Source organism: Taeniopygia guttata, chromosome 3 (assembly GCF_048771995.1).
Source record: "Taeniopygia guttata chromosome 3, bTaeGut7.mat, whole genome shotgun sequence".
NCBI classification, from domain to species: domain Eukaryota; kingdom Metazoa; phylum Chordata; class Aves; order Passeriformes; family Estrildidae; genus Taeniopygia; species Taeniopygia guttata.
This window is the reverse complement of record NC_133027.1, coordinates 85,184,629-85,210,353: the sequence shown is the minus strand read 5'-3', so window position 1 is coordinate 85,210,353 and position 25,725 is coordinate 85,184,629. Positions and strand designations below refer to the sequence as shown.

Here is a 25,725-nt window from a genome sequence, read left to right as displayed (position 1 = left end):
CCCCCATCTGTGTCAGGCAACAGTCACCTGCTGTGACCTAGGCTGGCAGCCATCCTGTGAGAGAATGAGGCTGGGGAGGCTTGGCAAGGCTGTACAGGCAGGAGTATTTACTCTGTAGGTAGTGACTTCCTTGCTAAGCTCCCAGGGCAGGGAAAAGGGACCCAGATAGCCTGTGGGATTAGCTGGGCTGAGTGCAGGCAGAGAGGAAGCATGGAACAAAGCATCCTTGTGAAGCATCCTTGAAAGGCACCAAACAGCTTGAGCTTCCCCCCGCAAGCAGGACTGAACCTCACTGCAGGGCCCTCCTCATCTGAAGCTCCCCTTACTCCTTAGCAAGGACCACCTTGCAGAGAGCTCCTTTCCTTCTGTGCTGATGGATACTGCTGGACAAAAAAGCTCCCACAGTAAGTGTCTATTTATCTTTTAATAAAAACCATCATCCACGCCCTCTGCTTGTGCTGTGTGTCATTAGGATGCCTGGGGAGCCAGCAGCACCCAGGGAGAGCACTGGGCAGGAGGGGTGCTCAGCACCAGGCTGAGGCTGGGGGCTGCAGTGCCTGGGGCACAGGGCAGACCTGGGGCTGGCTGATGCAGAGCCACTTGACACAGCCTCTTGCCCCTGGGGAGGCAGTAAGCCATGAACTGGTGCTGGGAGTAGAGATCAAGCCAGAATGGCCCAAGAGGAGGATAAGAGGCAGGTTGGGGCATTTTCTCCATTTGTCTGGGGCTCACTCTTTTTTCCCAAAGAACTTCTTGAAGACAGATTTGTTCTTGGTGCGAGGGGGGCTAGTGGTCTTCTCCCCTCGTGTGTCCCGGGGGCTCCCTGTTTGGGCCACGAAGGAGTGACAGCGTGCCCGGGGCATGGCCGACACCTGCTCCCCTATGTACAGTGTGACGGAGTAACTGCTCCCGGCCTCCACCGGCTCCTTGGGCACCGCCAGCGGGGTGATCTTCTGGTAGGTGGCTGCAAGAAGGAGCAGTCAGTGGAAGGGGCAGGGTGCCAGCAGGCCCTGGCAGCCCTCTAGAGCCCTCCTGAAATGGGGGCTACACACAAGAGCACAGGTATGTGGAACCAGGTGCATGCTGGAGCAGCATCGCATCTGTCCTTGGCTGTCTGTGGGCACACAACAGTGGTGCCACCTCCTGGCGGTGACAGCAAAATCAGGACTGTACCTGAGGTGAAGGAGTAGGACCTCCTTTTGTTGGCCACCAGCCCATAGTCATCCTCTAGGCAGATGTTGTCCCACAGCCCGGGGGATGCCCTGGATGACCACTGCTGCTCCTTGTGCCCAGTCCCCTGAGTATTCTCTAAAGCAGAATGGAGACATGTCACAAGGCAAGGCCATCACAGGGCACCCCTGTGTCAGCCCCAAAGAGGGAAATGTATGACTATCTCAGGGTCCCAGGAAGTGAAGAAAATGTTCCTTTCCCCACGTCCCAAGCCCCAGGACTCCTAGCCCAGATACCACCAAGTTCAAGACTGACTGACAGCCTTCAGCTTCCCTCAGCTGTCTCCCATGCACCTCTCTGGGCTGAGGAGAGAAGCTGGGGGACAGTGGCAACCCAGCCAGACAGGAAAGTCACCTGCTGCTGTCACAGTCCCATCGACTGGGCCATCCTGGCTGCCCAGAGGCCGCTGCAATAGTGGGCTTGCGCAGGGTAACACCACAATCTCCTGGCTCTTGGTGGTCGTGACCTGATGATGTCCCTGGAGGTGGGAGGTCCCAGCACTGGAGACCTTGCTGAAATGGAAAGCAGCAGAGATTTAGCAAACCAGACTGGCCCCTCAATGTCCTGCTGGAGCAGCAAGCTCTGGGAAATGTGGGATAGAGTTATAACAAGACCCAGCTGGTCAGCTCCTGGCTACTCACCTGCCAGTACCACCAGCGCTCTTGACACGCTGTGCTGCTGCCTGGAAGTAATCCACTTTGGGGAAACCTGGGGCACAGCAAACATCCTGCTGGATGCTGGCAGTACACAGGACTGTCACACAGAGCCAGTCCCTGATCCTACTGCCCATACTGCATGGCTGGCTCCTTCAACCTCCTGCTGTAGTACCTGCTCTTGGTCCTGACAACCAGCCTAGGATTTCATAGCAGGGCTTGAACTCCTCAGGTATGAGTACAGCAACAGGAAGACCTCAGTACTACAGGTCTCCTTGCCTCAAGGGCAAGCAAGGCATTTCCAAGCCCAGCGGATATGGAGGAAGACCAAGGCACAATTATAATTTTCCTGACATGGGATTTTTGCTGCTGAGGCACCACTGACGTCAGTTGTGCTATTTCTGATTTATAGCTGTGTATGTGGTGTGAAAACAAAGCCTCCAAATCCTGCCTGGCAAAGAACTGCTGTTCCCAAGGCAAGCTAGGAGGATGCATAAATCAGAGTAAAATGTGCTGCTTCTCTTCTGACCCCCCATGTATCAAAGGGCTCAGTGGGGGCTGAACAAATATGGTAACTACATAGAGCTGGGCCCCTGCTCTGCCTGCAAGTGCTGCTCACCTGAGTTTTGCTGCAGCTTTGAGACCCATTCATTCATGAGGGCCTGGGTGGGGGCCCTCAGGAGGTATTCAGAGCCATCCTGCAGCCTGCAGGGAGAGGGGAAGAACAATGTAGGGTGCAGATACAACAGCCCCCACCAGACCAGAAAAGAAGTAGGTGAGAAAGAAGGAAGGAAATCCTCATCTAAGCAGTGTACTGGTCCTGCCTGGGGATGTTGGTATGTGTCTGTCCCAGCAGGGACACACTTGGGAGGACTGTGGTTACTGCCCTGGATGGGGGACTCACTGAAGCCTGAAGCAGTTGGTCTTCTTGGTGTATTCAGCATCTGGGGTGCAGACTGCCCCGGAGAGGTTCAGGGGAAGGGCCACCACGGAGCTCTACAGCACAAGGAAAAGCAAGGGCAACAGCAGGATTGGACAGCTCTACCTTCCCTGGCCATGGGGCCCAGAGCCAGCACCCTGCTGCCAGCCCCCTCCTATGTCACCACAATGTCCCCCACCGCACCTTGAGGCTGTCCCTGCGGTCCTGGTAGAAGCACAGTGTCTGCCTCATCAGCACAGCGTGAAAGAGGCCCCAGGCCCGGCAGCTGGCCTGCGGGACAAGAGCAGGGCACAGCTGTAATGCCAACAGCTTTGGAAGAAGACAGATGGTCTCATGCCACTCAAAATGTGGCCCAGCCCCTCTGAGGCTCTGCCCTTCCAGAATGGCCAGCAGCATTGCTGTGGTAGTTCCAGGAACATCCCTGGCTTCCCTCTACGCCCTGTCATGTCCCAGCACCCCTATCCCAAAGGAGCCCCACAGCAATGTCTGTACCTTTCTCCCTCCTGTCTGCAATACGTGCTTCCTTTCCAGCGTCCCCTCCATCATCTGAAATTCCATTTTAGCAGGCAGGACCTGCAAGGGCACAGAGGGTGAGCAAAAACTTCTCTGGGGCTAGTGGTGCCAGCTCAGCCTCCATGCACATGAGGTCTATATGACCCATCCCTGGTGAGCAATGCCAAAGTGGGAGTGGGATGACAATGAAGAACAACTTTTTCACCTGGGCAGGAGCTGGGCTGTGTGTCAGCTTTAGGGGTGAAGTGCCACCTTGCTGAGTCTAAGGGTTGGTAGGGGGTATGTATGCTACAGGGACTGCAAATACCACACCTAGCCCTTCCCCACCAGCTGAAGAAAAGGGGCCACTGGAGTCAAGGAGTCCCCAGATACAGGCTATGTTTGCTGGAGTGGATAACCCAGCTGCTGCCGTGGCTGTTCTCCAGCCCCTTATCTGACCCTGAAGGAGAATCCCTGGCCCGTGGATCTCACCTTGCTGCTCTTTCTCTCCTCTTGCCGATGCCTCTGCCGATCCCAGGCACTGGAGGCATCCAAGGGGGCTGCAGACACCAGCTCCTCCGAGTAGGGGGAAATCCTGAGCCCATTGGGACTGCCACTGCCACTGTGCACCACCCCGGGGCTCTTCTCTCCTGACGGGCTGTGGAGCAGCTGGGCAGCGGTGGGAAGGGTGAATTTGGCTACTAGCACATTGTTGGCTGATGACAGGATGAGGGGCCCGCCAGTAGTGGCACTGGGGCTGGGCAAGCTGCCTGCCCTGCTGCCCGTCTGGTGGCTGGCACAGCTGTCTCCTGGTAAGCTCTGTGCCTGTTGTTCGTGTGCTCCATCCCAGATGGCCTGCAGCTCCTCCTCCTCTTCCTCAAACTGCCTGTGGGCAGGGTGGCAAACTTCCTTAGTTACCTGTGCAGGGCTCTGGGGATGTGGAGACCCCAGTGCCCACTCAAAGACAGAGAGCTGACTGGGGGCGGCAGGGGAAGCTGGGGACCCTCTGGGCTGGCTGCTGCTGGCCGGCTGCTGTGTGCAGGCAGGGCTGGGGATGGCTCCAGCCCTGCCTGGTGTGCTGGCAGGGGACGATCCAAGCTCTAGCCAAGCGGCTCTGAGGTGCCTGGCCCTGCCAGTGGCAGTGGGGCTGTCGTCCTGGCCAAAGCGGGTGTCCAGCTCATCCCCCATACCGACATGGGATGGCTGGCTCGGCCTCAAGTCCAGAAGGTCTTTACTGGTGCTGCTGGGGCGCTGCAGGTTCCAGTGCTCCTTCCCAGCACAGTGTGCTCTTTGTTGGCTGTAGCTGGGGTCGAAGCTCACCTCCTTGAACCACGTTTCTTGCTCGCTCTTGGGCAACATCCCCAGCCTCTTGCTGGGCCCCTGGGGATCGTGCCCATCTTCCTGCCATCCAACTCCATGTGTGCCTGTGGGCCTCCAAGGCCTCACCCCTTCATCCTGCCTCTGCTCCTGCCCCTCTGCCTCCTGCTGGCCTGCCGCAGCCCCTCGGTGACACCCCAGGACCACTGCATCCCGTGGCAGCTCCAGGCTGAGCACAGAGCCCAGGGAAACACGAGGGCATGTGATTTTTGGGTTAGGGAGGCAGGGATTCTGAGGGGCTGGCCCGCACTCGGCATCGATGTCCTGCACCAGCGGGTTCCTGACGTAGAGGAGCAGCTCCCCAAGCTGAGGCCCAGCAGCAGCTGCCCCTGACCCCCCCTTCCTCCAGCCACACTTGTGAGGCCAGGTGTTGCTGGGGCCACGGCATTTCTCAGGCGTGGGCCGCAGGGAGCTGTCCCCCATGATGCCCCGGAGAGTCAGCAGCTGGGCCTGCTCTGCCCTGGCCTGCTCCCGCCGCTGCAGGCTGTTGAAGAGACAGCCAGCCCCGGCCTTGGGCAGGGTGTGGGACACAGCCGGCATCCCGCCGCTGGATGCTGGAGGGCGGCGGACAACAGCGGGCAGCCGCTTTGCGCTGCAGGTTTTCCTGGCCTCCACCTGCACCTGAGGAAACAGAGGAGGGAGGCATGATCCCCATCGCTGGAGCTTCCGCCACCCTGCGCCCACTGCCCCCTTTCCATGCTGCATCTGGGAAAGCAGGGAGCTGCAAGGGCAGGCAGACAAAAACGCTCACCAGCAGCACATGCAGTGCTGGGAATGACACAGCTTCGCCTCAGTTCCCTGAGGGCTGCTCCCACACTGGTGCAGGCAGGGTAGAGGCAGACAAGGAGGGTAGAGGCAGACAAAGGAATCTGCCCATGATGGAGTCCCCCAGGTGTGGTACAGCTGGGGCTGACTGCCATACAGCTTTTCCCTGGCACTGCTGACCTCCAAACCATCACTTTTGGGTGGCTACTGAGACAGCAGTCACTGCTGTCCATGCCTGCCAGCCCTATATGCTCCAGGCAGTAGAGCAATGAATGTGAGAGCAGGGACTGATTGCAGACCCTGCCCCTCCTGTTCCTTGCAGACGGTCTCCTGGGCTTGCAGACAGCTGCAAGAGTCTGCAGGAGCTGGAGCAGTGTTCCCCTGTATCCATTAGGCCGGATGGCACCCATTACCAAAACCCTCCTGGCAGCCCAGCAGCCCCTCACGATACCTCAACACCCTCCAGCCTCTCTGTCCTGCCCTTTCCCTTGGCTACTGAGCCTGGCTGCCCTTGGGGCTCCTCACACACAGACTTTTTTGCACAGGCTCTGGAGCAACAAAGAGATGTGAGCCCCTACAAATTCCCAAACTCAGAGATACAAGCCAACCAACCTGGAGTGAGATCCCCACCCCAGCAAAATGTGCCCCTCACACAGCCCCAACCACCTTCGTCCCCTTCAGCTGGCTACAAAAGGAACTGCTGCTGCTCCCCAGCAATGGAGCAGGGAGGCTCTCCCACTGGCCACCAGGTAGCCATATCTCCCATGGCCACCAAAACTACTTGAATGGGGGGGCCAAACTGCAGCAAGCCCTGCCTGAGTCCCCTCCTCCCATGTTCCAGCACCCACACTCTGGACCCACAGCCCCAGCAGGGTTTTCCCTCTCCCAGTGAACCACTGCCAGCAGGGCACCGTGGCATGGCCAGGAGGGTTGGTGGCAGGCAGGTTCACACCATGCAGCCACTCTGCCCAGCATGCAGCCTTCCCCGGGACGTTACCTCTTCCACCAGCTGGTGAGGTGGCTGATGGGGTGGCTTTCTTTTTTGCTTTAAGCTATCCCAAGTGTTTCCTAAAAGCCCCTGGCAACGCTTCCAAAAGGTTTTACAGCCTGAGTGTATAGTGGTGGGGAGCTGAGCAAGGGGAGAGAAAGAGACACACAGAGAGCACAGAGTGGGCAAGGAGCTGCAGCAGGAGAGCACAGGCAAAGTGGGTGGCACAAGCCGGCCTCAGCCCTAAGGCATCACGCAGCATCAGCACGGCCAAAGGTCCCTCTTCAGAGACCCACAGAGACCCAGCAGCTCACTAAGAAATGGCCTGGAGGGGTTTCAGCTTGGGGATTACCCCACAGCCCTCACAGCCTCCCAGTCTGCTTGGGGCACAGCTCCAGAGAGCTGTTCTGGCTGTGTGGCTGCCACCCATGGTTCTGCCAAAGCTGCCCACCATCGCCCCGTACCGTTGGCAGTGCCTCCTCCCCTGGCCGCTCGCTGCTGGCCAACAGCTGTGCCTTCTTCTTCTCGCCCTTCTTGCCAATGCTGAGGATGAGGCTGACCGTCCCCCCGAGACCACAGGGGCCCCGTGGTGGCAGCAGCAGCGTGGAAGTCTCAGCAGGATCCCAGGTGGCAGCCTGCTGGGATTCCGCATCATGCGGTGTTTTGCTGCTGGGCTCCCCCCAGCTCTGCTCCACTCCTGATGGGGCATCTGAGAGGGGTGACGTGGGTGGGGAGATGGCTGTTTTCTCTGGAAGCTTTGGCTCTAATCTTTGCACAGGTTCGAGGAGGGAGGAGGGCATGAACTTCACTGGGCTGTGGATGCTTTCCAGGTGGGGTGGAACATGTGAGGCATGCTGCTCCTGGGGAGCAAGGCAAGAGAGGGAACATGAAGGAAGGGCTGTTGGAGCCAGGCATTTTCTCAGGATAGCCTTCCCTTTGCCCTGCCTGAACCCCAGAGACTCTCACAGGTATTGGCACGCATCCCTCCCCACCTTCTGCACCACCCACTCCATCCAGTGCCTCTGCTACTCTCAGCCTCAAGGCTGGTCATTCTCTCTGACAGTCTCAGCATGGCTGGGTACTCACTTGACCAGTGGGGGATGTGCTTGAGAGGTTCTCCAGCTCCCTCTTGTCCTCCTGTCTGCTCCCCAGATCCTGCTGCTGATGCCTCTGTGCTCGCCACCGCACCAGCACCCAGCCCAGCATGCTCTGCAGCTCTTCCAAGCGCTCCTTTATCTGATGGAGGAGAAATGCTGGGCAGCCTGCAAGGACTCCTGGCCCAGGGACACTGGCCCTACCAGGATATCTCACAACAGAGCAGTTAGGAGGTTTTTGTGAGTGGGATACAGTCACAGCCACATCAAGTCAGAGCTCAGAATCCACTGGATGAAACTTCTTCCTGCCCTGAGCAGCCCCAGGGATGCATAGCTGTCCCCATCCCACTTACTGGGGCTCTGGACCTACACCTTGCTCTTTCTTTCATGGTCTGTCCCCAGAGGACTTCAGGGAGTGCTGAGAATTTGCCCCCAACCCTACTTCCCCTGTCCTTACTGTTGCACTCAGGTAGTGCTCCTCAGACACCAGCTGCTGCCCTGCTGCTGCTAGTGCCTCAAACTCCTTGAGTTTCTCTTCAATTCTGCTCTCCAGTTCCTCACATGGAGTCTCCGGGATACTGGAGCTGCTTGGGCTTTCAGAGAAGATCTGAGCCCGTGTGTCCTCAGTCCAGGAGCTGTGAGCACATGAAAGACAGGGTGAGGAACGACCTAACCCTTCTCCAGCCCTGCAGGCCCCAGGGAAGCCATTCCCATGCTCAGGGATAGCTGGAAGCAGCTCACTGGGGTTGTGGCAAGACTGTTGAGGCAGGACAAGATGCTGCAGGGCTGCCTCACAACAGACAGCTGTGGTGCAACCCTGCATTCCAGGCTCCCCATGATCACGCCTGGCTGCAGCTCCAGCACTGCCCACATAGTTGCTAATGCCATGCTCTCACCAGCTCCCCCTCAGCCACCACAGAAGCAACCCCAACAGGTCACTGCCACTTACATCATGGCTAAATAATCCTTGAAGAAGTGCCGGAGCTGGCTGGCCTGCTGCACGCGGAGCCGGGTCTCCCGCAGCAGCTCTCGCAGCCCTGCCCAGGCCCACAGAGTCTCCTGCAGCTCCCAGCTGATGGGGCACTGCCGAGCGGGGCACAGCTCTTGCACGCGGGCAGCTGCCCTCTCCAGCTCCTCCAGCTGCCCTTGCAGGGTCTGTGACACTGCTTGCTAAAGATTACAAGGCAGGAAAGGTTCAAGATGCATCCAACCCCTCTGAACCCAGGCTGGATTCCCCTGCATTCTGGGATGCAGGGACAGAGGAGAGGATGCTGGTACATGGGCTGCAGAGAGTGGGCAGAGCTAGCCTCCGTGGGGAGCACAGGAAGAGCACAGAACTGCCTGGCTTCCCTGTCCTGTGTGCATGAGTCGCTTCCCCACCAGAGGGAAGACAAATGAGGTGCTGGCAGCTGGGTGTTGGCACATGGGAGCTGATGCAAGCTCTCTCCCCTTGCCTGGCCCGTGCTATCAGAGGGGATCAGAGCAGGCAAGTCTCAGCTCCACTGGAAAATTCCAGCCCGCCTTGCCACAGTGTGCCAAAGCTTACAACACCTGGGTCCCTGGATCGGGGTCAGTGCCTCACTGGGACAGCCCCAGCCAGCTGGGGCACCTCCCTGGCAGTGCTCCCCTGACTCACCTCCATCTCCTGCTGGCAGCTTAGCAAGTCCTGCAGCCCTTGCAGGTCCTTCTCACTCTTCACCGTGGTGAAGCTCTTCTCTGCTAGGGCAATGTCCTGAGACAGAGCCTTGGCTCTGCACTGAAGGGCTTCCAGCTGTGGGGATATCTTTGCCACCTGGATAGAAAGGAGGAGACATGGAGGGAGATTAGCCCCGGGGTGGAAGCCCCTGTGCTACCACCTGCCACACAGCCCCAGCCCACCCTGGCCTGGGGACACCCTGCCATGCAGCTGCAAAAGGGCAGGTGCCAGCCATGGGAGAGACAAGGATACCAGCCTCACACAGAGTGATCCCCATGAATCCCAATGTCCTTGTGTCCCACTGAGGACAGCTGAAGTGCATCCCCTGTCCCAGTGAGCCAGCATGTCCAGCTGCAGATGAAGCACTGGTTGCATCCCCAGGTTCCCAGCCTCCATTCCCTACCAGACGCTCCAGGCTCTCCGTCTCCACTGCCACCTCCATGACCCTCTCCCGCTCCTTCGCTGCGTCATTCAGCATCTCCACGGCCTCCTGCAGCTCTCCCAAGGGGCGCCTCATGTCCTCACTGCTTGGAGACTTCTCAGTCTGGGCTGAGAGCAGGGGAAAACACCCCTGCGAGCCACAACGCCCACTCCCTGCCTGAAGCCAGCAGAAACACCAGACATAAGAGATGGGGAGTGACACCCCAGGCAGCTGGGCTGGAGGGGAGCACCCAATAGGGGCCCCTTGCCAACCACAGATCAACCCTTGGTCCAATCCCAGGTGCTTTGTGACCCCAAGGGATGCTTGGCCACATTGCTCACCACTGCAGATCCCTGCTGGCTCCGTGCCTCCTCCTCTTGCAGGTCCTGCAGGAACTCAGACAGCACCAGGGAGTCCCGCAGATCTGCTGCCCTGTGCCGTAGGGTCGCCTGCACATGTGCCAACCTGTGGGGAGAGGCGCTCATCAGAGGTGCTGGCAGCTTCTGCACCTCCTCAGGGACAACATCCTCCTCCCCATCCAACCTGGGGACCAGAGAAGAGGCACCTTCCTCCAGGACTCACTTCTCCTCCATCATCTCCACTTTCCTCTGCATCTTCCTTGCCCCCTCGTGCTCAGTGGGCGACTCGCCTGCTGCTTCTTCCCGCAGTGCCTGCAGCTTGAGGCCACAGAGCAAGAGCTGCTTCTCCAGCTGGCTCATTTCTTCCAGGTCCCGGCGCAGCTCTGCCGGGCTTCTCATGGCGGCTGGTTCCAAGAGTGACCCAGCCACGTCTTGCAGCCACCGCTCAGCTTGGTCCAGCTCTCCCACCAGCCTCAGTGCCTTCAGGGAGAGCAGGTTACCCATCAGCCTGGCTCTGAGCCAGCCAGAGGAGATAGGAGCCATGCCGGCATCCCACTGGAGGTACCTGGGGCACAGGCAGCACAGTGGGAGAAGTGTGCCATCTGCAAGGCCAGCCAGAGACATCGGTGCCAGTGTTGCAGCTCCAGGCCCCAGAGGTGCCAGCCTCACTTGGTGATCCCCAGCAAGATGCTCCAATTGGAGCATGCCCTGTGGCCACCCTAGCCCTGACACCACGTACCTTATCGATTTCTTGCAGCACTATGCCATTCTCCTGATGCTTCCTCTGCAGGTCCTCCCATAACTCTCCCAGTTCCTGCAGCATGGCCTCCACCCGAGGGCTCCTGGGAGGCCTTCCTCGTGCTGGTTCCTCCTGGGACGCAGGGAGGGCAGTTAGGATGGGTCCCACCTGGTGTCCTCCCCGCACCTCATATCCAAGCAGGCTCACCAGGAGCACAGCCCTGGTACTAGAGCTGGGAGACAGGGGCTCTTGCTGCATCCTTGCTGCCTCCAGGCTTGCCACTGGACATGAGGGGACTCCAATACCCATACTCTCCTTGTATGGGGACAGAGTCTGCCAAGGAGCAGGACACATGCTGGGTTAGTGCCCAGACCAGGCATGTAGGCACAAGCCTGCATGCCCACGAGCAGCAGGAGGGGGTTAGGGAAGTGAATCCCTGTCTCCTCTTGGATGGGCAGGGAGCAAAGGGGACTCTTGGGGAGACATTACCTGGCAGACATCCTGCACTCGGGTCTCCAGCTGCTGCAGCCCCCACTCAGCCTCTGCCTCTCTCCTCCTCCAGCAGAGAGAGGAGAAGGATAGTCAGGACTGCAAATTCCCCCTTGCACAGAGGAACCCCATCCCTATCCCATTTGACTATGTCCTGCTCCCAAAGCCACCTCCACAAGCTGGTACCTTTTGTTGTCCCCTCCATGAGGGGCCTGTCCCACTGCTGGAGAGCCAGGGTTGCTCTCCTCTCCTTTCTTGTGCTCTGCCATCTTCTCCAGCACATCTTTTGGTACCTGCGGCACAAAGATTCCTTTTCCTCCTTGGCCAGCACAAAGCATATACCTGCTTTGTCCCAGGCCTGGCACTTATCACCTCCCATAAATGGTGGGACCAGATCCAGGAGTGTTCAGCTTGGATTCTGCCCAACACCTGAACCCCTTTCCCATAGGCTCTCTTGTTTTCTGGAAGCAGAGGGGCTGCAGATGCCTGGAGTGAGATAGTGCTTACCATGCTGCTGAGTCCTCTTGTCCACTTGGCTGCTGCTTCCTTACCCACAGCCCCACGACTGCTATCATCTCCTCGGGGCTCAACATTTGGAGCTGCAGCTTTGCCCCCTGGGGAACTGCCTGCCCGTGCTGGAGCCTTCCCTGTTCTGGGAAAGGAAGGCAAAGGAAGCCCAGGGGAGCAGAGGATAAAGAGAGACCTTGAGTGGAGCCCGAGAGACAGCCTGCTGGGGGCTAACCCAGGTCTTTCCCAAGCCTCTGGCTCCAGTGCTGGGAGGTCAGGGTTGGGACCCTGGTGCTCCTGCCCAGCTATGCTCTACCTCAGTGCCTGTTGGAGCTGTGCCCAGCTCTCCTTTACGTCTCGGTGCTTTGAGGTGACTTGGGCTGCCAGGCTGGGCTGTAAGTTTAGGAGCTGGGACACTGTCACATCCAGCATCTGGAGAAGAGAGAGCAGCTGGGAAGTGATGGAGACAGGGTTCATGAGTGACAAACCACCATGGCTATGGGGAGGGTGCGTGACGACAGCCAGTCCTCTGGGGACAGAAGAGGCCGTGAGTGCCTATTCAAGTCCTTGTCTGCCCCCAGGGAGATTCCCCCATCCATCACACGGCCTCAGCCACCCACATAGTGGGGGGTGTCAGCAGAGCTCACAGCGCTGCTGGTGGCAGAGCTGGCCTGGGAAGGCTCACATTCCCCCCTGCCAGGATGCTCCCCAGGGCTCAGAGGACAAAGCAGACTCTTGCACTCACCATCACCTGGCTGGCTATGTCCCTGACATCCCGATCCTGGCATGGCTCGCCCTCCCCTGGCTTCCCTGTACTGCAGATGCTGCTCTGCTGTAAGGAGAGGCCACGGTCAGCAGCGGGAGGAGGACAGGGCCCTGCTCCCCGCTTCAGCAGAAAGAAACAGTGCACTTGCCAACCTGGCTCCCTTTCTCCATCCCCTGGTTCTCTCCCCACAGCCCAGGCTGAGAGTGCTGGGACCACAGGAGTGTCCATGCAGGGGACAAGAGCAAGATACTGCCCACCATGTTTCATTCAGGCCATGCAACAGCCCCACATACCAGGGTGAACGTGACTCAAGTGCAGATACCTTTGCATGGATGATCCCCAGCAGGATATCTGCTTGCTGGAGGAAGGAGGCCACCTCCAGGGCCAGCTGCAGAGACTCGTGGTGCTCCTTCAGGGTCCCCTGCAGCCGAAGCCACCTGAGCAGGTGAAAGGAGAAAGATGAATGGCAGCCTGTGTCTGTCTGGGGATCTGTGCAGAGCTAGGCCAGGAAGTCTGGGGGGGGTCCTGCTTCGCAGTCAGTCAGCTCCTGGTGCCTGGCTCAGCCCTGCTCGGCCCATGTGTCCTCCACTCACGCTCTGTTGAGGTGCTTGCGCCGGGCTGAGATGTTTCTGCTCTCATTTTTGCCTTCTTTCTCCAGCTTCTGGGCCAGGCTGTTCAGCTCCTTGTGCAGACTCTGGAACTGCTGCTCCTCCTGGCCCAAGCAGCGAGGAAAGACATCAGCATCTCTCCTCAGGGACCTGTGCCATGCCCCAGCCTCAAGGTATTTGGGGTCCCTGAAAGGTCAGCAATCCCCCAGCAGCGTCTCACCTGCTTGAAGTCAAGGATGCGGCGAGTGAGCTGGATCTTATCCGGGCTTTCCTGCAGGAGGGCTGCCAGAGAGGGCTTCTCCTCCTGGGCCAGGCAAGGGTGTGAGAAGGTGGGGGACAACCAGGCTGTCCCCTTCCCCAGACCATGCTTCCCATCCCCCAAACCTTGTCCTTGATCCACGCCTCCAGCTGCTCAGCTTTCCTGTTAAAGTCCTGCAGACCCCACAGCCCCCGGAGGGCTTTGCTCTGGCTGGCAGCCGTCTGCTTCAGGAGCTGCCACAGGTCCTGCAGGGCCTGCAGCTGCCTCTGCATGGCCTCAGCACTGGGGCTTGCCCTCCACATCAGCTGCTCACCCATCTGTGGGGCCAAGCAACCCACTCAGCATCAGGGGTTCCCAGGGATCCTCTGCTGCGAGAACCCAGAGACATGTGCTGTGAGTAACGGGAGCCATGCCATACCATGCTCTGCCTGGCCCCACCTGATTGAGCTTTATCAGTGTGTTCTCAAAATCCTTCATGTCCCGCTGCAAGGTCTGAGCCACCTCCTCACAATCCTGGAGGTCACAGCCGTCCTTCAGGTCCCGCAGCTTGCCTCGCACCCAGGTCTCTGCCTACAACATACAAAGAGCCACGTGGCTGGGGGCCTCCTCCAGAGCCTCAAGGACACGGCTTTGGGGACCGGAGCCCAAACCTTCCCAAAGCTGTGACAGGGACTGGAGTGCACCCTTTCAGCTGAAAACCCGTTTGCTCTGGGAATCAACGGGCCAGCACTCAGGACAGCATCTGTGGCAATGGGGATGTGAAGGTGTGCAGCACCTCCCTTCTGTCCATCATCTGCCTCAGCCCAACAGGAGAAACTGGGCTTGCCCAAGCAGGTGGGTCTGCACAGAACATCCCTGCACAAAGCATCTCTCCTCCCTGCACCCTGCTCCCCAGTGCAAACACCCATGCATTCTTCCCACCATGGCATGGAAGCAGCCCTCCCACCAGCTCAGTTCCCACGCTGCTGGGGAGGGACAGGGTCTGAGAGGAGGAAGAGAATGGGGCACAGGAGGAGCATGCGCACACAGAGAGGAAGCAGGGCCCTGGTGTGGGCTGACCCCCTCTCCCTGGGGCTGACAGCCAGGGAGAGGCAGCCAAACATGATCTCATGCCACAACCATGGCTTCGCTCAGGCTGGGAGTTCAACCCTCCCTGCTGCACACCCCACCCCACAGCTCGCAAGAAAGGCTGCCGGTGGCCCTCCATTCCACTTCCTATGCAGACCCTTGGGAGAGAACCCCAGCTGGCCTCACCTGCAGCATCTCCCGGTTGAACTTGGCTATCAGAGGACTCAGGTCCAGGAGAGGGGCTGCTCCCACACCACTTCGCCCACTGCATCTTGGTGCTGCAGCAGACTCCTTGCCCTTAGGGCTCTCTTTCTGGGGTGATGACACCGGGGATCCTGCCAGCTGGGGGGAGCAGAGGCAGGGCTGGGAGTGTCAGTGTGCTGCCCCAGGGAGCCCTCCCTGTTACCTCCCAGGAGCATTTTAGAAACCCAAATGAAGTAGGTCAGCATGCCTTATTCTTAATGCCACTCTTTCACTGACATATTTGGGGTTCTCCTCCAGCACACTGAGGTACCACTTCCCTCTACCAAGGCCACAGTGGTGGCTTTTGCAACCCCAGCAGGGGGTTGCTGGGCTATCCTTCAGGTGGGTCACTCTCTAGGTCATTCCAGGCTGTTGGGATGGCATCCCGCACCTGGACTGGTCCTGGCACCCACACTGGAGATGGATGCAGTGCTTGCTGCCCCTCCAGCCTCAGGCAGTGCATCCCTGCGAGGAGCATTCATTTCTGTAGCATCTGTATCATACAGGGGGATGCTGCCAGGGGATGGGATGGAGGGGCCATGAGGCAGGTTTCTGGTAAGCCCCACCACTCCTTTGGTGGCACCCAAAACCCCCATCCCCAGTGAGTGGTTGGAGGGGGCAGAGAGCACAGCATCTCCCTTGGGATTTGGCCTTGTGGGCAGTTGATGCTGATGAAACTCTCTGCCAGGGGTGATAGCAAAGGTCAGCCAATGAAAGTGCTGGCCTTTCTCCAAACTCAGCCCTGGACCCAGCTGCACGCAGCCCAGGGGACAGCACTGCCATCCGGGCACTTGCTTCCCACCCTTCTGTCCAGGGATGGGGATCTGACTGCATATTAACTGGTGGCAAACAGGAAACTGAGAATTTTCAGGAGGAGCCCAAAGGTGCAAGGCTTGCTGCCTCCTCTCAGCAGGCAGAAATTGCTCCTGGCCTAGCCTGGGACAACCCTTCCTTCTTGAGAGGGCTGGGTGTGAGCTGCCTTACAGGGTCTTAGCTGCCCCGGAGCCTCCCAGCGAGCAATTTTCCAGGAGCCTATGGAGCAGTGAGGTTCAGGCAACTGTTTCAGGCTCTTTAAGCACTCTGGCAAGTGCTGCCCTGCTGACAGCATGGGAGTCACTTTCCAATGCCTGTTCTACTTAACCACAAGAACTACAGAAATCCTCTGGGTTTTTTTTTTTGTTTTTTTTTTTTTTTTAATAGCAACACAAATTCTCAGGCCCTCCTATGACTCTGTGACCTTTAGTCTCTTGACTCAGCCATGGCTGGAGGAGCCCATAATCTGGCTCCCTTGGAAGCAATAAAGCCTCTGGGTGCTGCCTGGGGGGCTGATTCCTTGCCCCGTCATGCCCAGCTTGCTCCTGCACTGATTGGAACCGGCAAGGCTCCATCCACACCTGGGCACACCACCAGTGACCAGCCTCATTGCTCAGCTCCAAGCTGCATATCATGCCCCCCTAATGTTGAGGGCAGGGGGACATACCGCATAGAAGGGAGAGCATCTGCCCACTGGAGAGCAGAAAACATTGGCCTGAACACTCCCAGGCTCCTGCTGCTTGTCGTCTGCATCCACGTCCTTCCTGAGGAAGACCTAGAGGCAGGAAGGCACAGCTGTAAGCCTGGTAGTGCTTAACTGTCCTGGCAGCCAAGAGAGAGGAGCACCCACCCACCTCCCCCTGGCCTGGGCCAGAGGCAGCTGCTGGTAGTGCCCAGACGCTACTTGGCTGTGCTCTTGCCCATCCCTCCCTATGCATCTAGGCCAGTCTTCTCTGAGCAGCATCCACAGCTCCCACTATGTGTCCAGCAAGTGGCAAGAGCTCCTAAGACTGCTTTGCTCACAACCTTCTTCATTTTAGCTCCCAATACCCCGGACAATCTTTTCTCTCCTTGAATTGATTCCAAAGCCAGCAGAAATCCATTAATGATCACCACTGGTTCCAGGTCATCTAAGGATGTTCAGAGTGAGACTCCCCTGCCCTCTTCCAGGACAGTAGGGCAGAGGCATGAGGGTACAGGTTGACATTAACTCCAGAATAATGAACTTGAATCCTCTCAGCTGCTGATCCCTGATCTCAGCCTAGCTGGGAGATGAGTTAAGGGGGCAGCTGGTCGGCAGAGAAGGGCTTCCAAAGGACAGGGGTGAGGGTGGAAGCACGAGAGGCAGAAGGAAGGAAGTCCAGAAACTTCAGCCAGGCACAGAGAGGATGTGCAGGATGAACTCCACATTACCTTATCCTTGATGCAGCACAGCCCCAGGAGGAGAGGTGCGTGGGATTGTTTGGATCATGCCCAAGGGCATTAAGCCTCATCCTCTACAGATGGATCTTTTCTTGGGCTGTTGGATATAACAGGCTAACTTAGGGACCTCCTTCCACTCCCTTCCTGGGGCCACCTTGCTGTCTCTGTAGCAGCCATCCAAGTGGGCTCAGGGCAACAGAAACAGGGTAGTGGACAATGTGTGCTGCCCTGACAACCCCTTCTCCGAGACAGCCGCAAACGCGGCGCTGGATCATCCAGAGCCAGCCTACCACTGCTCAGGCCACTCCAAACTGAGGACACTGTCCAAGGGAAACGAACCTAGGCAAATTAGAACTCCCTTCTTGCACAGCACATCGCTTCCCACCATCTCTCCAGCACCGCAGAAGAGTCCTGGACATGAACAGCAGCCCCCAGCAGAGAGCTGCTGCCACCAAAAAGTCTCAGAGCCCTACAAGTGGCCCAATAGCTCTACAACCTCTAGGAGAACAGCATCACTGGACCTTTCCAAGGACTTGCAAAGCTTGACCCAGGGTTGCAGAGGACAGACCGCTGCCACATGCCATAGCATCCCATCCCAAACAGAAAGAACAGTCAGGGTACAAGGCTGAATCACAGCTTAGCAGGCACAGTGAGAACTCAGCAGGAGGGTATTAGAAGGAAAAGGAAACTCCTTGCCTGACCACAGGGCTGAGAGGTTTGGCTGCATATTTAGGGAATGATAGGGAGCTAAATGTGAAGTGCCTGTGAGAAATAAGACCCTAGAAAGCTTTATGCAGTAACATCTCAGGCTGGCCTCCAATGCTCAGCTGTGGGAGACAAGCCTGCAGGTGACACGGGGGCTTTATTTAAAGTCCCTGTCTCACGATCCGTCAGCCGCAGGAAAACAGGGCTGCCAGCACAACGATGACTTCATCCTTCCTGCAGAGCTGCTCCACCGGGACTACCCCCGCTTCTCGGTCCCTCTGGCTGGAGCTGGGTCCTCCATCGGGCAAAACAACAAACTCTCTCAGCAAACAAAGTCTCGGAGAAGGAGCTGAGCCTGCCTCAGCATCCATGAGGTGCTGTGCTAAATGCTCCCTAGCAGGACACCAGGCTTCATGACATGAGCAAAGCCACACGTGAAATGAGCACAGCAGCCTCAGCTGCCACCTCTGCAAACACTTTTTTCCCCCTCTAAAAGCAAAATTAACACGGCACATATGCTTGCCGCATTCCCATAAGAATAGGCACCAGTGACTTCACACAAACAAGACGAGTGGGGCCAGACCCTCCTAGGCAGAACTGTGCTCATCCCGGAGAAGCCCCTCACTCCTATGTGGTGAGAGTGAAGGGCAAATCAAAGGGCTGCGGGGTACACTCGGGAAGGCATTACCGTGCTCTGTGTGGGAGATAGTGTCCCTCCTCTCCTCCAGCTGCCATCCCACATGTTCTCCCCTGCCTGTCAGCTCCCTCTTTCTCCCAAAGCTCCATCTTGCAGCCTGCCCACCTCTTTCAGCTCCACATGCTCATGCTGGACAAGAAGGAGGGGCTGATCCTGGCAGCCTCCCGAGAGTCCCACACCACCGTGCCCAGCACGTGTCCCTACCTTATATGAAAGAGGGGAGCCCTCATGCCCATGCCCTTTGGGCTGCGCAGACTCTGGCCGCCCAGCGAGGAGCTGATTGCGTGCCGGAGGAAGAGGCACCTCTTGCGAGGCTGTGCCTGGCCTTTATTGGCAATGAAGATGAGGGTTTTGGCAGTGGGTTGCGCGGCTCTCTCTAGTACTATTCTGCCGGGAAAACAGCTCTTGCAGGTCAGAGTTAATTCCCAAGGAGTTCCTGCCTGCTCTTGCCAGAAACTGCGACGTCTCCGAGATGCCTTCCCCCCGTCAGGGGGTCTCCTGAGCTCTGGCACTGTTGAATTCGTATCTCTGCGCCTGCTAGCGCTCAGACTTGGAGGGCGGGGTGCCGAGAGCCCTGGGTCCTGATCCTAGCCTTGTCCCAGCTTTGCCTGGCTGTGTGGCCCTTCATGAGTCACTTCCCTTCTCCCAGCCTCCGTTTCCCCTCTGGTAAATGAGAGAGTGAGTTCCCAGCTCCCCGCACTCAACTGCAGCATCACAGGCATCTCGAAAGCTGAGCCCTCCATAGCCAGGCTCCAGGGCAGGGCTTTTTTGGCTCATCTCAGCTCCGGGGAAAGTTCATCTCCGCTCACCCGCGGAGACTTCCCACCCGCCAGCCTGATGGGACAGAGAAGTGCGTGGGGGGCACACGGGAGGAAAAGTAACTACTCCAGGAGCCCTGCAACGACTGCTACCTGGACGGCATGGGGATAAGGCAACAGGGATGGGCGCAGCCTCCCCAGGACCTATACATCCCTTGGCAGCGAGGAATGGGGAATTGCAGGGAAAACGGGGCGAGGACAGGGCACAGAGTACCGGGATCGCTTACCTTGAATTGAGCTTTCCCTGTCCTGCTGTTGTTATTGTTGTGGTTCCTTTCGCCGCTGGCGCGGGCAGGGTCCCCGGGTCCCCCTGCCTCTCCCGTGCCAGCGTCCCCGTACCAGTTGGACAGCGTGATCTTCTTAATGGAGCGGGCTAGGGAGCTGCGGTTCAGCCGGTCCTCCTCGGGGCCCCCGTCCTCACCGGAGCCGGGGCTGCGGGGCTGCCCCGCTTGGGCGGCGGGACCGGCCCGGGTGTGGGCCAGGTAGAGGGAGATGCGCTCGTTGATGCTGCGCCGGAGGCCGCGGTGGCTGTCCAGCGCGGAGGCGAGGGCGATGCCGGGGCAGGCGTCTCTGGGGAAGTCGGCGGCACACTTGGGCACCGAGAGCCTGGTGCTGATGGTGAAGGGCTGCACCTTCCTCGCCGTGCTGCCCGACATTCTCGCCCTCTCCGCTGCCCGCCGCGGGCAGTGGGAGTCCCGGCCCGGGCACCGTGGGGTGAAGAGGCAGCGTGGGGCCCCCACCGCCCGGGAGAGCGGGCGATGGAGATCGCCCGGGCAGCGCCGGCTCCTTCCCCGGGGCGGGCAGGGGCGCTCAGCGGCGGGGCGGCCCCGCGGCGGGGGCAAGCGGGGCGGGGGGCGGCTCAGCAACCATGGCCGGAGCGGCGAGACGCGGGCAGCCCTCCGGCCTCGGCTGCCTGGGCGGGCACTCCGCCCCGTCCGGGGCGCGTCCCCTCCCCTGCCCGGTCCCTCCTCCCGCAGCGGGCCGGACAGGCGGGGGGAGCCGCCGCGCCCTGCCGGGTCCGTCCCGTCCCGTCCCTGCCCGTGGCCGGCCGACTTCAGTCGTCCGCCTTCTTGCGCAGGTTGAGGAGGCAGAGCAGGCAGGTGAGCAGGGCCTGGCGGCTCTCCCGGGAGCGCAGGCGGCGCCCCAGGCGGCGGAGCGGCGGCAGCAGGCGCCGGCGGGCCAGCGGCAGCAGGCGGGCGAGCAGGGCGCGCAGCAGCGGGGCGGCCAGCGGCGGGGCGGGCATGCTGCCCCCGAGCCCGCGGGCACGGCGGCACACCCCCGGCTGACCTGCGGGAGCGGGGCCGATCGGCAGCTCCTCGCGTTTTGGAACGTCTGAGCTGAGCGGAAAGCTGGGGATTCGCACCCCCCTGAGAGCGGGAACTGCTTGGGGCAGGCTCGAGGTTGAAGCACTGGAAGGGGCTCCTTCCCGTCTCTTGCTCGGGTTACGCTTACCCTCTTTGGGATCCTTGCTGCTCCGGGGCACCACTCAGCTCTTTCTCCCGGAGTAGCCTGGACTTCTCAGTTTCCCCAGCGTGAACCTGCCACCAGCCCTAATGGCAGGAACAGCTCCAGAGCAAGGGACGACAAAAAAACCCCCAGCTGTTCATTTAAATGGCCCCTCCTCCCAGGCCCGACACAAGCTCCCTGAAAGGTCGCAGTCGAGGCCCCTTTTGTCGGGGCAGCAGGGTAGGGGACATACGGGGGGCAAGGGAGGATCAACATATGCCCACCACAGGAATGTGGGCTGGCAGGGTGGGGTTCTGTTTCACTGCAAGTCTTTGCCATAGCCCTTGAGCAGGCAGCTGAGTCCAAAATATGCTTTTCTGTCATTCCCTGCCAGTGCCACCAATTGTCACCCTGCTCCTATAAGGGTCAGGAATGCAGATCAGGTGAGCCAACAAGGAAAGTACAGAGGGATGGCCCAAGGCGTAACAGACTGATTGTCTACTACTGAGTTGTGTACTCCCCGAGAAAGAGCTCTAATTTGAGTCCATGAGTGGCTCAAGAGCAGGATAGTAATGAGTGTCCTGCAGTTTCCAGCTGTGTTCCAGTGTTCCCAAGCTGAGTTAGCTTGCAGCAAGCAGCCAGGGGAGCACAAGCTAGCCAGAGTGAGCATGCAGGCAGGAAGGTCCATGGTCATGTCTGTGCCCTTCCACTTCCCTCCTGTGCCAAACCTTTGTTTTGTTCCTCAGATGTCTGTTTTCGTTTCCTCCCCTTGTTTCCTTCCAAAACCCTGCCAAGGCCCTACTTTTGGCTCTCGCTCAAGAAGAATTTAGGAGAATGAACAGACACAAGGGACCAAAAGCTACTGTTCCCTTTCCCTGCCTGCCTGCTGTAAGCTGTCCCTTGCCCAGTAAGTCCCATCCAAGCGTGGTTAGTTCAGCCAGGGTGACCTTTCCCAGCCCCACAGATTCTTCCCAGGGAGCCAGCCATGGATGAGGAAAGCAGGCTGGCCATGCCTCAGCACAGGGACACCATGTGCTGAAAGCAGAAACAGAGAAACAGCTCCCCGATGGTCCTAGAGCTTCAAGGACTGGGGCTGACGTCAGCCCCTTGGGACTGGCCTCCTGGGGGCTCCCGGGCTCTGGGTCTGCCGTGGTCAGAGACCGTGGCGCAGGCGCAGGGCTCTGCTGCGCGCTGCCGCCAGCTCTGCACTGGGAGTGGGAAGAGCTCAGAGGAAGGAAGTGGGAGCCAAAGCTTTGCTGCAGCTATGTCAGGGTTTGCGTTTCCCCAGGAGAGAGCATCTCCCCTTCGATCAGGGAGGCAGCAGGTGCAGTGCTTGGCCTGCTCTTGAGACTTCTGGGTTCACTGTGCTGCAGCCGATCCTGGATAAGCCTTACTTAGTACCTTAATTTCCCCAGCAGTACAGCTCCACTGGGAATATCCTCTCCTTGTGCAGAGGGCACTTGCAGCATCCTATCTCTGAGGCGGCTGGGGACCACTGGGATGAAAATGCAGCATCCTAGGTCAGTGTTAGTCATGACAGTAATGGAGGACAGTGGACATCTTATTTCCCAGGGAGCCTTTTCCTAGGAAAAGCCTTGCCTGGGCTGGGGGAACTGATCTACCTGCCATCCTTACCGGAGGAATCCTGTCCTCCAGTCCCACGGGGAAGGGAGGTGCTGACCAGGTGCAGAGATGCTGCAGCACATCCCTGGCAGCATTGCCTCTTGAGTGTTAGGTTGTATCTGAGTGTAATGTTGCCGAGATACACAAGGGAGCGGATGGAACAAAGGGGTGTTGCCCTGATTCTTAAGATTTTCTGAAGCCTACTGAGTTTACATTCTTGTAGAGAACTTTCTCACACAGCTTTCTGTAAACAATCTATTGTTTTGCATTCCTCCATAGAGGCAGAAAAATTTGATGTACTAGTAGTTTGTCCAATGTCATTGGAGAGGTGGCACATTCACCCTCCAATCCACTGTCACCTTTGGAAAAGTATAAGTGCTGGAGTCAGAAAATAAACTTCCTCTTTTTCACCTTTGCAGTAGCAGCGGCTCGTGTCATGCTTTCACGTGTGTGTAGTGACAAAGGGGCTGTAGTGTGGCCTCTGCAGAAACCTGCTCCTTCCTGGGGGGGGAGCACAAAAGGCTCTCACCCTGCTTTGAGAGCCAGATGCTTGCAACATCCCAGCACTGGGAAGAAAGTGGGGCAGGGCTTAATTGCCAAGCTCTTGGGACTCATAGAAAGGCAGATTTTTGTCTCTTGCCAAACATTCAGAGATCTTGCCAAGTTACTTTCCCCATCTGGAAGGTATGGGTCTTTAGCCTCCAAGTGGGCAAAAGTACAGCCCAGGGAGATGAAAGGATGTAAACTTGCTCCTCTGTCGAGTAATGCCCAAGAGAGAATGCAACCTTGAAAGAAAACAAAATCGCATCAGTATCTACTTCGAAATGAGAGATTTAGGGAGCAGAGTCCTGCCCATGTGTTTCCTAGGCCAAGGCACGCAGAGCTTTGCTGTAACTTCTGTGATCCATGGAGGGCTTTCTGGTCCTGCAATCACTACTTTGTCTCTCAACATTTTTTACTTGTCTGTGTTTCATCCCTCTCCACCAAGGGACTCAAAATTCCTCACCAGATGATTGGCTTATGTTTTGCTGGGTATGTGTCAAGATCACTTCCTTTCAGGCATCCGCTTTATTGCTTTATTGCACCGCCTATTGACTGATGGGGAGGATTGAGATCCACTGGGGCTGGAGCCAGCCAGCACCTCCATCTCCTCTGCAAGAGGATGCACCCATTGGGAGGCCACCTCAGAGGAGGCACAGCTGTAGGGTCATGGGTGTGTGACATGCCAGTATCTGGGCAGGAGATGGCTGTGCTACCTCCTAGAACAACTCCCCTTGCTTGCTGCTGCCCTTCTGTGGAGGGAATGTCTTCTAAACAGTCCTGTGCCTCGTCACGCAGCAGGCAAATCTGGCACTGGCACCCGAGGAGTGACCTGCCAGCACTCAGCCTGTTCCCACAACAGCATCTCTGCTCTGTGGGAGGGCAAGACCCTCATGCCATCTCAGAGGCAGGGGGCAGAGCAACCATGGGCATAGGCTGTTTCATGATAAAACCTCCAAAGGATTCAGCAGGGATCATGGGAAGAAAGGCATCTTTGCCATCTGTATGAGATTTGCTGCAAGTTTTGCTCTGGGCAGCACTGGGAACTCTCAAAAGTGGCAGGGGAGGAAGATGAGAGTCAGGAAGGCCAAGAATATTTTGTTTTAGGAAGCCTCACCTTTCTGGCAGGGATCCCAGAGGGTGCTGGTGATGGGGACAATGGTGGCACTCAAGCACCTAGCCCCATGCAGGAGGAGCACAGGTCGTTCCTACTGATGAGGGACGCAAGTGCTATAAATAGGTTGTTTAATGCACTGTGGCCAGGCCTTGGAAAGCCCCAGCCCATGCTCATTCCCTGCTGCTGGCACTGAGACAGCAGCTGTTGAAAGAGGCTGAATCCGGCAGCTGCTGGCTGGCACTCCTGGCCCCTGCCCCAAGTCCCAAGCCTCCTGCTCCCTTTGTGGGGTGGCTGAGACCTTAGCATCCCTTGGCACAGTTGCTGAGGCTCAGTACTGGTGTTGGTGCTGCTTCCTCAGCCAGCAGTGACTGCAGGATGCCGCTGGTGCTGGAGGGACAAGGAGGATGAGGAGAGGGCTTTCCTGCCTGATATCCCTTGCAGTAGTGGGGAGACTGCCGTGCCTGGCTGGGAGCTGTGGGGCCATGCCAGAGTCAGCTGCTGCCCACCCACGATCTCTCAGCTGTGGCTGTCCCCAGCCCAAGCTTGCAATGCTGGGCTGGGCCCCCACACCCCGTCTCTGCTCACACAAAGGCCCCTTGTGCCCACGGGAATGGGGCAGACTGAAGCATAGCCAAGGGAGAGATGCCAGAGCCCAGCTGCTGGGGCAGCTGGTGGGCCAGCTGGGGATGGGCTGCGGTCCTGGCCGGCTCCTGTGCCTGGGGAATGGACACGAGCAGCTGGTGGAAGAAGGGGAACCCCCAGGGAGGGCAGGCAGCTCTGGGCTGCGGGAGACAGGGCCAAATGAGGTGCAGGAAATGCTGGGATGTTGGGGAGCAAGAGCAGTGGTGCTGTGTGTCCATGGTCGCTGCTGGCCCACCCAGCACAGATCTACGGGATAGGTGTGGGAAAGGCACAAGTGCTGGCTAGTGTCTGTCCAGGACTGAGCCAAAGCTAAGAGCAGGTTTGGTCACAGCTGGCCCCCTTGCTATTCCCCTCACCTCAGGATTTAAGGTGTCTGCTGGGCATCTTCCTTGCCGCCTTTGCAATGAGGGGGAGGAGCCAGGCTACTTTTAGTGGCATTAGCTGGTAGCTGGGGAAGCCCCCAGCTGCCGACTCCCTGCTGATACTGATCTGCCAGCTGCTGGGGCCAGCGAGGGAAGGGATCTGCCAGCTGGCACCCAGAGGGAGGGAGGGAGGGGGCTCCTGGTAAGGCTACGCCAGGGGCACCTGTCATCCCAAAGCCAGGGTGTCACCATCCCCTATAATTGGGCCTCTGTGTGCATGACGAGGCCCTGCAGCTGGGACAGCTCTACCTGACTGCACCCCTGTTCTGTCCCACCTCAGCCTTGTTTTGCAGGGGATTTGGGATTGCATGGAGGAGCATGAAGCCTGGGCTGGCAAGCCCTAAGGTACTCCCACCCCACAGGGAGGCAGCTCAGCTCACAGGCAGTCAAGTGACAAGCACAAGTAGCCTGCCCACCTCCATTCAGCCTTGGGGAGCCTCTGTAGGAGAGGGCAGCCTTGTGAGAAAGCTGGGGGGCTGTTTCCTCCTGCCGGCACACCTCAGCTCCTGTCTGTGCTCTGAGCCAGGCTGGCTTGCACCAGAACTGGGTGCTGCCCCACTGTGGGGATGCTGGTCCCAGAGAGCTGGGCTGGTCCAAAGGGCACCCATATAAGGGATATTGAGATACTGGGATGGATGAAGTACACAAGGTCACTGCTCTTACAAATGCTGAGCACCCCTGGGCCATCCAGGCTGCAATGTCCTTCTGGAGTGTGAGCAATTAGCAGGATGTGCTGACAGCAAGTGGCTCTGAGCCACGCTGTGAAAAGCTCCACTATCCAGCACT

General features: G+C 58.5%; 1 protein-coding gene across 1 annotated transcript; it reads right to left on the bottom strand.

Annotated features, from left to right (window-relative positions):
• Positions 1-409: 409 nt before the first annotated feature.
• LOC105759083 (uncharacterized) lies at positions 410-20,392 on the bottom strand. The gene is made up of 34 exons (XM_072926129.1): positions 20,266-20,392; positions 19,377-20,218; positions 16,175-16,282; positions 14,638-14,793; positions 13,822-13,953; positions 13,509-13,700; positions 13,345-13,428; positions 13,110-13,228; positions 12,839-12,953; positions 12,496-12,582; positions 12,067-12,182; positions 11,751-11,895; positions 11,430-11,536; positions 11,244-11,310; positions 10,962-11,087; positions 10,755-10,886; positions 10,239-10,495; positions 9,998-10,121; positions 9,639-9,833; positions 9,176-9,331; positions 8,489-8,709; positions 7,997-8,174; positions 7,532-7,681; positions 6,910-7,305; positions 6,455-6,586; positions 3,808-5,313; positions 3,316-3,396; positions 3,007-3,093; positions 2,788-2,879; positions 2,503-2,588; positions 1,872-1,938; positions 1,585-1,748; positions 1,174-1,308; positions 410-964 (listed from the first exon to the last, which is right to left on the bottom strand). Exons 1-34 carry the CDS (start codon positions 20,390-20,392, stop codon positions 729-731), a joined length of 6,918 nt encoding a protein of 2,305 aa, XP_072782230.1. The 3' UTR covers positions 410-728.
• Between the last annotated feature and the right edge of the window lie 5,333 nt (positions 20,393-25,725).

What these genes read in the sequence shown, in the direction of transcription:
- LOC105759083 (XM_072926129.1), bottom strand. Translation starts at nt 20,392, where the DNA reads ATGCCCGCCCCGCCGCTGGCCGCCCCGCTGCTGCGCGCCCTGCTCGCC. An exon ending in TGGGACTGTGACAGCAGCAG is followed by an intron (nt 1,309 to 1,584) that starts GTGACTTTCCTG and finishes ATTCTGCTTTAG; the next exon opens with AGAATACTCAGGGGACTGGG. An exon ending in GTCCTACTCCTTCACCTCAG is followed by an intron (nt 965 to 1,173) that starts GTACAGTCCTGA and finishes TCCTTCTTGCAG; the next exon opens with CCACCTACCAGAAGATCACC.